The sequence below is a fragment of the Teleopsis dalmanni genome, chromosome 1 (assembly GCF_002237135.1).
Source record: "Teleopsis dalmanni isolate 2A chromosome 1, ASM223713v2, whole genome shotgun sequence".
Lineage (NCBI taxonomy): Eukaryota > Metazoa > Arthropoda > Insecta > Diptera > Diopsidae > Teleopsis > Teleopsis dalmanni.
Genome location: NC_051846.1, coordinates 206,152,283 through 206,170,288, shown reverse-complemented (window position 1 = coordinate 206,170,288; position 18,006 = coordinate 206,152,283). Strand labels below are relative to the sequence as shown.

The following is an 18,006-nucleotide window of genomic DNA, read 5'->3' as shown; positions in this document are numbered from 1 at the left end:
CTAACATAAAGTTTTATTAATAAAAACAGTTTATGACATAAACATTTTAATATAAATCATATTTTTTTATTATGCGTCAACTTCAAATTATTAAATAAACAAATGTTCATGGTTGAGTTCAAAGCGTTAAAAATACAGAGACAGAAGGCGCAGTTCAACATTTTTCTTGTCTGGGTGGGTGCCTGATTACAAAAATATAGCAGGGGAATTGCAGACGAGATGACCTGTGGTCAATTTTTTCCTACATTAAACAATTTAATACAAGATAGGAAGATTTAACATGTACATCGGAGAGAATTTCAAAGCAGATGATATAGACGGAAAATGTGCCTTAAGAACTCACACGGAACATCTGAAAGAACTGAACCTATACTACCGATGCAAATAGCTGTTAAAATCTTATTAAATTAAACAATTAAAATACAAGAAAGGAAGAATCGATGGAGATATTTTAGATAATTCCAAAGATGAACTATCATTCGAAACATCTGAAATCTTCCTATATTAAGCAAGACAAGATGGGATGATGCTGAAGAAGACTTCTGTAGTCAAGCTGTAACCTCTTAAATAAGAATAAATAACATTGATATGCCTGTTAAAAATATCAGCCTTATAGTAAGTTTTGCTGAGATTTTATTGTCGGTTCGGAAACCCTAGCCTTTAATAGTTTTTGCCACAGAGCGAGGACACGAGATTGTCACTGTCTAGCACATGATAGGAAAACATAGTTAGAGATTGATTTATTCATCCAATGATTTTCGTCACAGTTTTGAGAATCATAATTGACAAAGATGGTTGACCAGGGCCAGATTATAAGGGTCCTGGTTGCCAACTGGACAGCCCATGACAGGGACGCTCTTTCTATAAAACTTAAGCCAATTACAGAACTTTCTTTTAAAAAGCATCTTAAGTTTTTTTAAATGTTTAAATAGTTTTCAATTGGTTGACTACTCTTACTCTGCTTAAGTTGTTGCCTTATCTCCTTACAAATTATTCGAACTTAAGCTATTGACGTCGTTCAAGTTATCTAATCTTTATTTTTCTCACACTGTGAACGGCTACCCTATCTATTTTTAGAGTGATCTCCCATGTGATTTGTTAAAAGTACTTATTAAAAATTTTTAACAATTTTGTCTTTAAATAATAATTTCCATAAAAACTACCATAAACAAATAAATGGGCTGACCGAACACATACCAACAGTTCTTCAAAATAAATTTAGATTATATATTTGTCTATGAAATTACATATCTAACATACAGTAACGTGTGCTTACTTTCATTCTAAATACTGCAGGCATATAAAATAGAATAATTCGGAAAGTAAATATGCAATAAAAAAACGCACAAACAGTTTTTTGATAAGAATAATTCCCAGCTTTAACACGTTAAGTTATAATGCATTTTTCATAGAACAATTTACTTATATATAGACTTACTTATTTATAATGTAAGCGAATTATCTTATCTAATGTATACAGGCAAAATAAATTGTACAAAGCTTCCCATAACTGTTAATATCCCATCACTATCAGCACTCACTCTAACCTTTAGCCATGACAAATGCTCCAGTAACTCATAATGTAAATATTCCAACAGTATTAGCGTGAAAATAAATTTTTAAATTTTTTATCTATTCATTGATAACAGTTTATCTATTAAATTACTAAATAAATAGAAAAAAGGTTTATAAAAAAGCTTAATTTATTTTTTATACTATAAAATTAAAGGTTGGAACCAATAAAGCTTTTATTTATATAAAAATTAAATAAATAAATTATTAATACAGATTTTTTAGTTGGTGAAATGTGTCAAACAAGGGAGGATGAAGTGACGATATAGAAAGAGTATTGAATTAGCATGTATTAATGCTAAAACTATAGTCCAGACCACATTTTTTATTTTATAGAAGAATATAGTAAGGCTTAAATTTGAGTACGCAGTGAAATATTAATAGATAAAATGATGGACAATGTTATGAGGAGTACGTTAGATCTACACTTGGAGCGCAATTTCAAAATAGACGCGAATATGAAAAGTAGATGTTTAACACATATAAATATCCTTACCTTAGTGGGACCAATACAATCCTGACTGCCGAATTTATATTAAAATCTCCAGATATACCAGGTATTTTATTGCAGTGCAAATATGGGCTTAAAGTTAAAACTACCACTGTATGAAAGGCGGTCGATTCTTGTCAATATTCGACCTCACTGCTATTGCTTTCATTGCAATCAACAGATGTTGAGGTATTAACAGATGTAATGGGCAGACTGTAGCGTCATTTAGGTGTACTTATAAGCAGAAAGTAAGAAGGAGTTTTGAAATTGGGAAAACCCTTGTTTGTAAAAGAGAGTGTAAACGGGATGTTAAGCGGGATAAGCCGCACTCGGTTGTCTGTAAAGACTAATAACTTACAGACATGTGTCCAAGGACGACTAATATCCCTTTTCCAACAGATTGAAGGACTACATTGAATAATGATGTATATCTATTTATGCAATTACTTTTTAATTCGTTACATTAACTGAACGCCCCTCAGAAACTGATCTTGAAACCAGATATTGTTTGAGTGCACCAAATCCAGTCAAGACTGGCGTTGACTTATATATTAAGTCAACAGTACGAAAGAATTTTTTTCAACCGTCAATAGCTAGCTATATTAACCGAGATAATTATAAAAAAAAATCGTATATAATTAAATAATAAATTCAAACCATCAACCATCAACTTTGGGGTAATGGGAGACCGAAGTTGCTTCCGATTCTGACTATTCCAATTAATATGTAATATATACTGTGTATATGTGTATTAATATTTATTACACATTAATATATATATTATATTTATTATTAAATAAATATCAACGTATTTGTCTTTCTGTATGTATTTGTTAATATAAAAGAACTATGTTTATAGATTTTTTTTGCAATTTATTTAAATAAGTTAATTGGAATAATAAATTTAAATACACATCAATAATTATCAATAAAGTGGTATAATTTTAATTAGTTTAATAATACAGTAAAAAATACTATTAATGTTAGGGAATAATACACAATAATGCATAACCATTAAAACTCCATATTTTTGGTATCAACACAATGAATAATGAATGAGTGAATTGTGGCTCAAATCAAGTTAACATTTAACAAGATGATTAAAATTTTATTTTTGACACATTTGATTAATTGATAATAATTAAAGATAAATTAATTAACCTTAAATACTAAATGCAAAAATGAAAGATATATATTTTTTATTTTATTTTTATTTGTTTTGTTTTGTTGTAAAATAAAATTGTTAATAATATTTGTGACTTTACCGATTACTTTCAAGGTTTAATTTGTAGCTTTTAATGACTATTTTTTCATATTATTAATATTTTTGTGTTATATATAAATACTCTTGTATTTGTCTTCAACTGAAGTTTATATATAGGAAATCTGTAAATAATATTAAATAATAATATATAACTTCAGGTTTCGCCTTTTGCCAATCACAATATGTAATACATTTATTATTGTTTGTTTTTGTTCCTTTTCAATTGTTTATTGTTTTGTTAATAAATTCTCTTTATTTTTTATTTAATATCACTTGCAACTACTCGACTATATGTTTCCTTTGTTCTACTAACAATCGTTCATATATATTAACTTTGTTATAGGTACAATCTATTATAAATTTCGGCACCAACAGTTCTGAATTACTTCTAATAGACTTGTCATTAAATCATAGTAATAGGAAAAACAAATGGTTTTTTTTTAAATAAAATTTTTAAAGATTTACAGATACATCCCAGTCCCACTTTATAGTTTTAAATGGAAATGGACCAACAGTTATATTGAAAATAATAATAATAATTAAAAATTTTTTATTCAAAATTAAATAAAAATTAGAGTTGTGGCCAAAAGTATTTTAAAATCCAAAAGGCATTTCAATAAAAAACAGGATTACATCCATTAGCATTCTAGAATGCTAGTAGGTATATGTCCAGCTCTTTAAGACCATATATCAGCAATGACTATTCTATTCTATTCGTCAAGTATATACAATAATTGGCATAATACACAAAAACAAATATTTACGAAATGGAGTCTATGGTAGACAGAATAGTTTAAAAATATTTATTTGTAGTGATGCCACACCCAACTACTAGTAATTACCTACGTTGGTAACGAAGATGCTTAACTGTTACATTTGTCTGCTAGTTAGATTCTTCACCAACGTACTGTTTCCAGCCCATCAAATGATTTTTATATCCACAAAATGCATTCCTTTCAAAGGCAAATGCCATCCGGTACCAGATCAGGTAAATACAGAGAATAATTAATAGTTGAAAATGAGTTTTGAACCAAAGCACCTGTCATAATGAGCTGTGAGAATCACCACCATATAATTGGTCTATCAGTTGAAACGTATCGGTGAAAGTTTTACCGAGTTCAAGACAAGACTTGATATTTACTCACATATACTTCAGATGCAAAACCTATGTCGTAAGAATGTCAACAAATGTTGGCAGAACATCATTGAAGAAGACACCTGAACAACACTTCATGTGTATTGCCAATAGGTAGCGTCATTACAAAATACTTATTTTAAAAAAGTTATATTTACTTCAAACCACTTTATAATTCTGACTGGGAGTAAGAAGTTTCAGAATAAAAATTGATTTTTATCATCGATTTATATATTTATAAACCTTTTTATAATATAATTTAATTATATATATTCAAACACTACAAATCGAAAAAGGCATCAAATAGTTGGAAGTACACATATATCTGCACACACTAAATAGTTGGATAAACATATGTGAATATAGCGAAATATCCATATAACTATTCGACTATGTGCACTATTAGAATATAGCGAAAAACCTGAATCAGCTCTTTCACTACTTCAACTGCTCATCCAGACTATTTGGTTAGACTCATATATTTGAACTATTTTCTCATATCCGTTTAAACCAACTAATTACTCATATCCATTCATACAGACTATTTGCTCTATCCATATATATGAACCATTTGCTCATATCCGTATATTCTGATTGGATATAATATTTGAAGAATTAAAAACATAGCCACACTTTCTATAATTTGAAATCTTCGAATATTAGGGATATGTGAAAAAATTTGAATACTTAGACTATTTAAAAAACTCCAAGTATTCTGACAGTTTGAAATATCCGAATATTTGGATTATTTGAAAGAATCAGTATTTTTGGACAATTAGACAATATACGACTCAAATTATCGGAATATTTGGACTATGATGGGTTTCAAAGTATACTTTTATTTATTCTTCTGTATAACTTATTATCAGTATTCAACGGAGTGGTCCAAAAACTATTGAGTAAAAGTGCTTTAGACACTAAGTCGCGTTTCATCAAGCACAGAATAAGTAGAAGCCTCTGAATGCGGAAAACACTTGATTAAATAAAACCAATTAGAATTTTGCAAATAGATAAAAACAATGAGTAGGCAATATTTCAAAATTTGGCTGGAAACACTTATTAATATATGCAATGCAAGTCACTTAATAATTTATGGATTCATTTTAAATTCAACATTTTTATATGATTTCTCCATTAGAGTTTTTTTGTGCATTATTAACAATTAATTTAATAAATTTTTTCATTTCAATATATTAAATAATTTCTATTTATATTATTATATATATAGTTTTTTTTATTGAATGTTTATATATATGTATTTATATATAAATTCTTTTTAATAAATATTCTTTTATAGTAGTAAAATAGCAGTTTATTTGTTACATCAGCAATACTCATTCATACATAAATGTATATACATACAAAAGATTTATATATATGTATATAATTATATTATTTATATATAGTTAGTTAACGTTATTATGCGTAAATAATAATAAAAATTTTAACTAGCATTAATTAGGCATTTTATACTAAAATTTTATTCTATGCTATGATTTCATTTCAAGACATGTGCGTTACTAGAATATATCCTGCCCGATCCTCGTTTATTAATAATCATTTAATGATTCTCTCTAAGGAATTAGCATGGTCTGCTTTTATATCAAATAAACATTTCTTTTATGTAAATTATTATTTATTCATTTATTGTAATAATTATTGCATTTGGAAAAAAAAACGGTGCTAAAAAGCTTTGAGTATATTTATTGCGTCTTTACTGCTCTTTAAGTCTATACTTTGTACGTTCTACAAGCTTTGTCTAAAAATATCGTTCTTACTCTCTACTACTAGCAAACATTTTGGAAAACCTTAGCATAGAATATTTTATTTTTTATAATCTTTTATTTTATAATAAAATATGTATTACAATTTGTTTTTTCGTTTGTATTTGTTTTTGTTTTAAACAATATATAATTTGTTACTTGGCACTGATAAATTGGTAGGAAAGGTCTATATATATATTACCAGCAAAAGATATTGTACTGATGGATTGTTATTAATTGCAAGAGCTAGCCAGGGTGCAGTGGCTGCGGATAAGTTCTGTTCGTCTACGGATTTTTCCAATGGTGAGTTTATTGGAATATGAGCACTGTGTCACATCTCATAACATGTTCACATGTCAACAGTGTAAATATCCATTTTGTATCAAACGAATATTTGTAATTTGCTTTCAAATTAAAAAAATTATAATTCTCATATAGTTTGCATATGTCTTCATACTTTATGATACCTACTCTTATCATTTTGAAACAAATTAGAAAACTATTAACTATTATTTATAGTTGATGGAAATGATTGTATTTTAAGTATGGACATTTGTATTCACGGAATAATTTGAACAACAAATAACTCGAATAATACGAACACTAGAATCCATTTACGTAAGATGGATAAGTATACAGTCATGTCTAATTTAACTTTCTGAATGGTTCCTTGTGTCTGCTATGTATTGGAACGGGAATTTTTTTAAAAAACTTTTAGTTCAGCATATCACAAAAAAGATTGAGAAACACTGCAAAAGTATGTTAAAATAATAATTTGACAAAATCCACAGCATCACGGTTATGAAGTGGTTTTATCAACCACTCTTTAAGAACTAAGCTAGTCTGTTAAAAATTTTTTCTTATCCTTATTATATTTTTAGTGCAGCTAGCTAGCACTTTGAATGCGACATTTTTAATGTATAAAATAATTACTTCAGTGTATGATGTTTAGGATTTTTTTTTAAGAAAAAAAAAAAATAAAACAAACATATACACTCTAATTTAGTTAGAAGCTCGTAACGTAATGTTTTTAGTGCAGTTAGCTAGCACTTTTAATGTAACATTTTCAATGTATAACTTAATTGCTTTAATATATGATGTTAAGGATTTTTCGTACAAAAAAAAAAAAACATTTTTACTCTAATCGAGTTATAAGCTCTTAACGTCTTAATCCTTTAAACTCCGCCAGTCCACACGATAGCATGGTTCCATGACTTAAGCTGTTTATCGTGCGCCATGCAATATAAAACAGTGCCAATTAAAATCACTTGATGCTTTACGTATATACATTTTTATATATAGTTTTTTTTTTGTGTTTATAATATATTTAATAAATATTATTGTTGTTTTTTCAATTTACAATTTTGATTTCAACAGTGATTTTGTGTTTTAAGAAATATAACAATTGCAACCTTTTAATTCTTTTTCTACTTAATTTAATTTTATTAATTTCTTAATTTTTGGTTTAATTTTTTTTTCATAATAATATTTAATAAAATTTATTTTTTTTGCGATTAATTACTCTTAGAAAAGTTCAGCATTACAATCAACAATTTAATTTAGTTTCAATAAAAATACATTATTTAAATTTGTAACTCTCATGTAAGCTTTATGTACTCTTTACATATACATAATTAGTCTGACTAAAAATTAATAAATAATTAACTTGTTTACGAATTACAACAACAGTTTGAATGTCGCGAAGTTGTAGTAATGTGGAAGTCAAATCAGTGATAGTAGGAAGCAGCGCCTAGAAATAGAGCTCAAAACAAGCAATAGCCTGCAAAGCCATAGCATTTTTTTACCGCTTAGCACAGTAGACTTTGCAGTTCTTTGATTAAAATGGATCTGTGTCAGTTAGGAGAAGTAAAGTTGCAATGCATGCATCTGCATTTAAAGAGCTGCCATTCTGGCGGCATCTACACATACGATTATGAATGCATATTAGCACGATCTTTAGCACGTCGCTTGGCTAGCATAGACATTTGCACGGGTCCAACGTTTGCGGCCTGTGGTATGGCAATAGCACGGAAAGTAGCATCGACTGCACCTCGTAACGCCATTGTCGCTTCACGTACTGAATTCGTATTCTGCTGTATGCTTCCCGTCATTTGTGCATTTAGAGCATATTCTGTTAACTTAAGTGTAGACATAGACTGCTCTTGGAGCCATGGGTGTTGTAGTATTTGAGACGCTGTCGGTCTATTTTCAGGCACAATATGCAGCATTTGTCGCAATAACTCTTTTACTGGTGGATTAACTAAGGTCCAACGTGTCGTACTAAAATCAATGTGGCCTGAGCCAATACGCTTCAATATCACATCTGGTGAATCATTCGGTGTCGATGCAAAGGGTGTGCGACCCGATAACATTATGTATAGTAAAACTCCTAATGACCATATGTCACATGCTAAGTCATAGCCTTGTCGTTTTAATACTTCGGGCGCTACAAAATTTGCTGTGTAACAAGGCGTCATTAGCAAACCATTATCTGCCCGCAACTGTTTAGCAAATCCTGAGATTAAGAAGGGAATATAATTGATCAATGAACAGACATATTTAGTAGGACTAACAGATTAAAAGTAAAAACCTTGGAGTCTTTTAATTACGGAAAAGAAAGGATAAAACAACAATAAAACATAAATCACAAAAGTTGTTAATTAATTTTTAAATGCCTTAAGAAATGTTGGAAGTATCTTCTAGTATGGAAAATATTGAACTTGTTAACGGTACCACAATGGATAATAGATGTTTCCAAGTAAAAATGTTAACCTAACCTCACCTGTAGATTAATTTATGTTTTCGCGTTTATATTAAAGCGACGCAGTGGCAGGATGTGCTAGAAACTTGTCTAAACCTGTCAGCTACTTAACGAAACAATCGTTAAAAGGTGCTGAATAATTAATTCAAAAGCGTATTATCTACTAGAATATAGTACTACGTTATACATATTCAGTAAGACTTAACTTACACCTAGGTATAATATATAAATTAAATCTGTCTATAACAGAACAGCTAGTTATAATAACATAACTCTTCAACGCTGTGAAATATTGAAGATGCAGGTACTACTAATGCCAGCCAAGATGACTACTCATTATTTATTATATTAATATATATTTTTTCTAAATAATAGGGTATCACAATGGGCCTATAGGCCTAAGTGGATCCCCTTGGGATCGCCGCTATAACCTAACCTAACCTAATATATATTTTTCAAAAAACGCCAAACGTGAGGATTTTGAGTAGTAGTTCTTTTTTTAAATAATCTAATTTAAAAGATTTGCTCACTGAGTAGATATTAACTATAATTTTTCAAATACAAGTCCTCCAAATACTTGGTTTATAAACTAATAAATGAATTACAAGATTTAAAAGAATCAATATTAAAGTAGCTATATTTGATAAGTCAAAAACTATTTAATCAAAATATATGATTTTTCTCACGTATAATATTTGAATATATACAAGTTAAGCTAGGATTTTCACTCTTGAATAATTAATAAAGATGTCTCTATTTAGGACAGAACTGTATGTTTCACTATGAGAGAGAAGGACAGCAGTAAGTAAGTAAGTATGTTTAGTGAACATCTGAAATAGTTATTGTCACTGTAACGAATTGCAACTATTTCCGGATAACGTAAAAATGCTGTTTCGATCTGCAAAAGCACGACTATGAACATAATATCATGTAGTTAATATCTTCAATAGAACTACTTCAATTCTTCTTTATAATAATGTGAGTTAAGCAAGCAAGCAACCCACTTGCTTACTTTAAACAATTATGATGGCGATATCACTAAGTAAGAATATACTGCGCATCCATTTTCTATATTATAGTTTGATATAAAAAAATTGCTCACTGCGGTGATTTCAGTAGCTAATAACTGAAGAACTTTTTGCTCCCAACGGACTCTCAAGGTATAAAAGGAAAATATGTAATTCTTTTAACTAATCGTTCAATCATGAAATATTTAAAAGAAAAAGAAGTATTTCTTCTATTTGAGCATTAACTCTTACCATATTAATTTTTTTAAGATCATTCCAGTACTTACCTAAATCACATAACTTTAAAGTTTCTGGAGTCTGTCTCATACTAGCATATATCATATTTGAAGGTTTTAAATCTCTATGCACAACCCCATGTTCATGCAAGTAAGCCACAGCGGAAACCACAGTACGCAACACAGCACTCGCCTCACTCTCACACATTTGTCCCACAGCCAAAATCCGATCCAACAGTTCACCTCCCTTCAACAGTTCCATAACCAAATAAGCTGACGTTGTGTCCTCGTACACAGAGAACAAAGTCACAATATTCGGATGATTGCCATAGCGTAACAATATCTCAACTTCTTCCCAACAATCCGCCGAAGCGGAGCATGCGACTACTGCTGCTTTTTCAATAATTTTCACAGCAAAATGCTTCTTCGTTGAACGATTCTCACATAAACGGCAAACGGAAAACGTGCCACGCCCCAGTTCCTGCAGTAGATTGTAATCTGCATGAAAGCTACCAGGCAACACACCTGGTAAACTGCGTGGCGTATGCGCTATAGGTAATATAGGCGAGTGGGCACTTGAATTATTTGGTGACAATGTTTGATCCAGCAAAACTGGTGCCACAAAACTGAAACCACGAAATATTTCATGTGCCGATGCAGATATTGGGCCACCAGGTGAATCACGTGGCGATTTAGAAGTGTACTCAACATCGAAATAAAATGCATCGTCCCTCGAAACTGCTGGTATGAATGGCGGCCGCACATCCTTACGTTCCAAACCCAACCAATCAATTGTATCAAAAAAACAATGTGCCTTTATATCCAAGATACCCTGTTCACCAGCACCAAGCCGATTCTGTGGATTGCGTTTAAAAAGTGCACGCAATAATGATTGTGCTTCCGGCGACAGATTTTCGGGCATACCCAACTTGGAGCGTAATATCTGATTCATTGTTTCTTGCCTGGTCTGGCCATGAAACGGTAGGTTACCTGTTAACATTTCATACATAACTACGCCAAAAGACCACCAATCTGCAGCAAAGTCATGTCCTTTACGATTAACTATTTCAGGTGCCATATACTCTACTGTCCCACAAAAACTATACGTTTTGGAACCGTCGAGTGGTTGCTTAGACAGTCCAAAATCTGTTAACGCTATGTGACCATGCTCATCTAGTAGTATATTTTCAGGTTTCAAATCTCTGTATATAATTCCCAAGGTATGTAGATGATTCAGGGCGAGCGCGAGTTCAGCTAAATAGAATTTGACGTCTTCCTCGGTGAACATAACTTCCTTAGAGAGACGTGTGAATAGATCGCCTCCACGTAGGAAATCTAATATCAAATACAATTTGCCAGGAGTTTGAAAGGCATAATGTAACTTTACTATGAAAGCGTGACCTACATCCGCTAAAATTTTACGCTCGTTTGTGCTACGTACTCGGTCCTTGACCTTCAAGGTTGCTTTTTTCAGAACTTTCATGGCGTACAATGTGCCCGCATCTTTACCAACAATTTTGCGCACAAGGAAAACTTTGCCAAAACTACCTTCACCGAGTACACGTAACAATTCAAACTGTGAAGGGTCGGCCTTGTCGTGACCTTCCTTAACGACTTCACGCAACTCAAACTCATTTTCTCTTAAATTGGCATCGCCAACAGCACATGTATAACCTTCTGAATCACTTAACTCCATTAGTTCTGAGGAGTCACCTGGTGTTGGCGATATGTGATGCTGCTCTAGCGCTGCCTGCAGTGCTGTTTGCTGCACTTGCTGCAGTTTTTGTTGTTGGTGATGCTGTTGCTGTCTGCGCTGCGATGACGTCACCGTCGTAACGCCACCCTCTTCATCAGTGGGCGTATGTTCCATTGGAGTAACAGCCAAGCTGCTACATCCAGACGAAGTAATCTGCATACGCTGCGTGCCATTATTATTGTGGGCGCTATTGTTACTGGTTACACCCAGCTGCCGTAAGTCTTTATTCAAATCAGCCAGTGGCATTGCACTGGTCGCTGCTCTAGTAGCGTTTTTAAACGTTTTTGCTGTCTTATTAAGATATGAACAAGAGAAATTTAGAAAATTTCACTCAAATTTTTGGTAATTGGCGTTCACGGAAGTCGCCTATTGGAATTGGAAATTTTGTTTATTTATTGCACAATTTTTTAACAAAGCAACACAATTCTTACATTTTATTGTTATATTATTTACATATCACTGTTAACGCGCAAAACTATTATAAAATTTTATATATTTTTCACATATTTCATGTTTTTCATCAAATTTTTACTCATTTTCTATGCGTACGCGTATGTTAATCAGCAAAAAAAACAGAATGAAAATGACAGTGACAGATAAAAACAAAAACAAGTGAGGCGAATTGAATTCGCCACGACCAAAGTGGCCAGCATTACCAATCAAAAGTAATTAATATAAACTTAAAAAATGCTGCATGCCTTGTTTAAGCTTGTAATTAATTGGATTTTGGTGGGTAAATGGATGAAATATAAAATTTTATATTACTTTTACTTTAAATGGTGTGCTCATAAAGCTCATATAAGCTCTGCTATTGCTTACTTTAATGAATATTTCTACAGTCATGGCTAAAAATGTTATACTTAAAAAATACCGTAAACAAGATATATATATGACATATATATGGTTTATTTTGAAATCTTTCATAAAATCACGAAACATGCTCAAACATATAAAAAGTACGTTTATACTAACACAATTAACTGTACAAATATGTAGAAATAATGTACATTTTCATGAAAAATATACAAAATTTTTACTAAGATATATTGATAAAATTTAACATAATATTAGTGTCTTAAAAATAAATAAAGTTTTTTTTTGTAAAATTAGCAAATAGAAAATAAGCAATTATATTGATCAGTTTAAATAATAATTTACTAATTATTTGTATGCAATAATGGCTATAACTGTTAATAATTTCAAGTGTAAAGAAAAAAGCTGGACATTCTCAATTACTTTAACACGCTTTTGATTTCAGTATGCTTTGTAAACATAGACAGAAAGTACAATATATTATATATTTTGTTCCAACTTGAAAAATGAAAAGCCTATACCTTTAATTTTTTTCCCAGTCTTGAAAAATGGAAAGCCTATAACTTTAGATTTGATCCCAGAGAAACATATGTTAATTAACATATACTTATGTTAATTAAAACCAACATATAAATTGCGGCTGGATTATACTTGAGCTCCAACTCCAATAGTAATTGACGGGCGTATGAAATTTGTTTACGATTTTTACATAATATAATATTAATATCTAACATTGAATGAAAAAATAAAACTTCAAAATAATACAAAACATGGAGGATATTAGATTACCATTAGATATCTCAAATTGAAGAAGAGGGCACCATTGATCTCTAGGGCGCAGTGTTAAATTTAAAAAATCTATTGTGCCGCTTAGTCGGATTAGAGTGTTTCTCCAAGTCCGATTATTTAGTGAAAGACAATATAGAGTCTAACTTTCCAAGTCTAGGACTCTTGTAACCATGAAATCTCCTCCTAGGTGTTTCTTCCGCTTGTGCTTGTGCAAACACATGGTATGCAGTGCTTGGTAATATAAATGTGTCAATAGATAATAGATGGTTACCACAAAAGCGATTTTTACCATTAATAAGCGATGTGTTATTATATACAAAATAAAAATAAAATAAGTATAAGACCCAATTTCATAAGTGAGGTTATGTAAAGTAATAAATAAAATTCTACCTTCTCTTAAATTCAAAAGAAGATGTAAAAATAAAGCGATTAAAAAAATGATTATAGATTTGTAGTGACACTACCAGATTCTCTACAAACAAAGAGTTAACTCTATACAAAATTTCTACTTTGAAGAGACGGCAGAGTTGAACACAAAGATTATTTCTTTAGTAAGCCATCCCTCTACTCAATTGATGATATGGTGAAGTAAATACTTCAGTGGAAATACTAAATACTTCACTACGGGTCTCGGACTTAACACATTCTATGTTTGGAATTGTCTTAATAATAATAATGATTTATTCTTCTACAAAAAACTACAAAGGTACTGGCACTTCCCAAATTACTTCAAGTATTCAGAAGAATTGTGTCCTACATAAAGTTATTTATAAAACTTATGCATAGAAACATTAATACTTAATAAAAATTATAAATAGAAATTAATTAAATATTAAAAATTTTTTTTAAAAAACAGACGCCATTGGTTTCCATTATGCAATAATCTTAATGCTGTACTTACCTTGAACAGATTTGTAGGGCGCAGCGGTAAACCGACACAATGCTAACTACGAAGTGCAAAAAGAGCGTAAAAATCAGTCCACACGCAGCGGAGACTTCACTGTTGGAATTCAAAAGTTCGAACTATAGAAAATATATTCATTTATTATAACACAAATTGTATAAATAACCGAAGACTTACCTCCTCTTCCATACGATTTAAGTCTCTTGAAAGACCAACACCAGAAATGGCCAGCGCCAGGGTGCTTGTCGCTATGCAAACCAAACTCAATGCCAGAAATGCAGTTTGCGTTTTACGCATGCTGACCACGCCCAATGAACCAGTAACCGCAGCTATCAAGCCAGTCCAAATGCCACAACCGGCTGTTGATAGAGCCGCCTCACGCACTATTAGTAGTGAACCCAATGCCACAAGCGAAATGGCCAGTACCAGTTGCAAGCTGCCCAGCACAATTTGCAGCGGAAATGCGGAACAGCAGGCGCTGCTGGGTAATGATTTGCGTGAACGCTTCGATTTGCTGCTGGTCAGCGATGAAGTGCTGCCATCGCCGTCTTTGATTTTGATGAGTTCCGGGGGGAAGCGCTGCTTTTTGCTAATGCGCGAATCGATTGTGTTGGCGCGTGAGGCGACTGCCTCTTGCAGCTGCTTCTGGAACTCTTCATGCGTAATCAACTTTGGTTTCTTCAGATCGTCAACATGTTTAGCATCAGCAGCGACTGTTGCAACCAATGTTGCTGCCGTCAGTTTCAATGGCGGCTTCTGATCATAAACTGGACTCGAGTATATATGATTTTGTGCATCAAAATGTTGCTGCTGTGCCGGCTGTGGCTTGTGTTGCACTTCATCTTCGCTGCTGCTCTGCTGTTGCAGCATCGAGATCTGTGAGTTCGTAAGGCTGTCATGCTGATGCTGTGCATTTGTTGTATTTGTGCTCTGTTCGATTTTCTTCTGCAACATTTCTTCACGATTCAGACTTCGATCGACGATCGTATCCAAGCTGCCCGTGGTGGAATCATGTGAATCGATGGTGCGCGCTGGTGATGCTGACTGTCTGTTTATGTTGCTATTGCTTTCATTACTATTACTACTGTTTTTGTTGTTGATGTTGTTGTTGTTATCTGTCATTTTTAATTTTTTTTTTCTGGTTGGATTTCAGCGCTGCCTGAAGTTGTTAACAACTTTAATGGTGGCTCATTTAAGTTTATCGTTTTCCGGTTGATATTTGCTTCCGTTATTTGTTGGCTGCAATTAAAATTGTGGGCAGATATGTTGAAACACGAATTGCATTAATAAATTGAATATTAAACTTTAATCTTTACTGTTTTATGTCTAAATTTAATTTTCTTTTCAATCGTAAAAAGCAAATACCATAGTTTGCGAGACTGGCTTTGGAATTCATGGTTTATTTCCTAATCATTTTTTTTTTTAAATAGCAAATTTACGAACATTGCAATAAAAAAGAAAATCCTATTTAAGTATTGATATTTATTTCTTAATATAATTGCAAATAAATCTCGTTAATTAGTAACCGAAGTAGTTGAGTAACAAACTGGCTTGAAATTTATTGCTGGTTGCTGGAACTAAATTACCATTAGCACTTAATGTCCAAAACCACAAGTCAACACAAGGGAAACTATTACATTAGATCAAAAGAAAATATTATGGAATTAGCGTCGTTTTTGCGGCACCGAAACTTTGGATTACAGGAAATCCGAATTTTCCTTATAAATAAATACTTTAATTTTGAAGAATTAATGCGATATAAAAGTTTTAAATAATAGGTCGGATATGGACCAAGAGAATACTTATTTAGGTCGTGTGCAAGTTCAAGTAAATTGAGGTAAATTAGCACCTAATTTACCTAATTTTTAACTAAATTAGCCCACTCAAAATTCTGGTAAATACCAACATTTACCGCCATACCGACATAATTTACTATTTCCCTATAATCCATTATTTCCCATTTCCAATTTACTCGAACTCGCACACAGCCGTAAACAGATACTATGAGATTTAAGACACCCTCTATTTCTCTTTATCCTTAATAGACTTTTTTCGTATCTTTTTTTCTAAGGTATTAGAAAAAAGGTATTATTTCTTTTTTTCTAAGGTATTTTTAAGTATAAAGAATAAGTACAAAAGTTTTAGAACACAGATAGGATATAGATCGGTTGTAAGTCACTGCAAGATTTCCAATAGCTTCCTTTATATTATTAACAGATTTTCCAATTTTTTTAAATAAATATCTTAAATTTCAAAAATAAGTTAAATAAATAGTTAAATAAGTTTTATATTATACGATGTAAATCAGTTCAAATACGTACTACAAGAGTTATGAAGGATTCCCCTATTTCTCTTTCTCTTATTTACAGATTATTTCCTAATTTTTTTAAAAAATACCTTAAAATATGTACCAGTAAAATAACTGTTCAAATAGCTGCTGCAAGGTATAAGGTTTCGCCAAGTCCATTTAAATTCAGCAAATTTTTTTTCTATTGTACAGAAGTTTTACAGAAGTACAGAAGTTTTAGGGCACAGATAAGATATATAGCGAACACTATTAAGATTAAGATCACTATTAAGATTTTAACACTTCCTATTGAATGATCCGAATATTTTCTTAAACAACTATTGCAAAAGTTATGGTTTCTCCTACTTCTCTTCACCACTACCTAATTTTTTTTCTGTTATATTTAAGAAACCAAAAATGTATTATTTGTAATTAGCCATAGCAGTACTTTATATCCATAATTCGTACACTTTATTGGTATTTAGTTTTTATCTGATCGTTAAGTTTTATTGTACTGTATTCCAGTTTTTATAAGTTTTTTAATTTTGAAATAATCTGAAATAATATACACTAATTCCGTAAGAGTTTATTTAATTTCAGTTATGTCAATTATAATAACAAAGAGATCTTTATCTAGTGCCTTCAGGTAATTATGAGATCACTAACCATATTTGTTGGTATTTTGAACGTTTAAATAACGTTAAATGCCGGTACGATCAGTCCTAATAGCCTATCAATAGCTATATCTATTAAATGTATGCCTAATATAATAAGTAACGCCTGATATAAGCGATTTAAGTTACACATGTAAAAGGCGAAACCATCTTCAGTAATCCACTACAACATGATGAACTAATTGAACAAAAAACAAAGGTAAATGTATATATCACAATCTTATATTAAAATAATTTGCTGAACAATTTCATTTCTGGTATGCGAACTTTTTATAAAAACGGTTGTTTAAAGCTAATATCAAAATCTTGTATTAAAAGAATCAGATATATTATGTATATATCACAATTTTATATTAAAATAATTTGCTGAACAGTTTGATTTCTGCTATGCGAACTTTTTATAAAAACGGTTGTTTAAAGCTCATGAGAATTATTTTTCTTGATATTAGTATAAAATTAAGATATACTATAAAAATGTCAACGCAACTTTAAATATGACACTTAAAATAATGTAATTTTACTCTATGTAAAACAAAAAATTGTATTATTGGACAC

At 31.2% G+C, this 18,006-nt stretch overlaps 3 protein-coding genes across 3 annotated transcripts in view; all 3 read right to left on the bottom strand.

Annotated features, from left to right (window-relative positions):
• The window catches only part of LOC119671504 (mucin-5AC-like), a 531,335-nt gene that overhangs the window by 76,237 nt on the left and 437,092 nt on the right, over nucleotides 1–18,006 (bottom strand). The window lies entirely within an intron of this gene.
• Nucleotides 7,755–12,452, bottom strand: LOC119671509 (ribosomal protein S6 kinase 2 beta). The gene is made up of 3 exons (XM_038082180.1): nucleotides 12,416–12,452; nucleotides 10,280–12,350; nucleotides 7,755–8,739 (listed from the first exon to the last, which is right to left on the bottom strand). Exons 2-3 carry the CDS (start codon nucleotides 12,228–12,230, stop codon nucleotides 8,156–8,158), a joined length of 2,535 nt encoding a protein of 844 aa, XP_037938108.1. The 5' UTR covers nucleotides 12,231–12,350; nucleotides 12,416–12,452; the 3' UTR covers nucleotides 7,755–8,155.
• LOC119673374 (GATA zinc finger domain-containing protein 10-like) lies at nucleotides 14,324–15,724 on the bottom strand. The gene is made up of 3 exons (XM_038084637.1): nucleotides 14,668–15,724; nucleotides 14,488–14,609; nucleotides 14,324–14,339 (listed from the first exon to the last, which is right to left on the bottom strand). Exons 1-3 carry the CDS (start codon nucleotides 15,610–15,612, stop codon nucleotides 14,324–14,326), a joined length of 1,083 nt encoding a protein of 360 aa, XP_037940565.1. The 5' UTR covers nucleotides 15,613–15,724.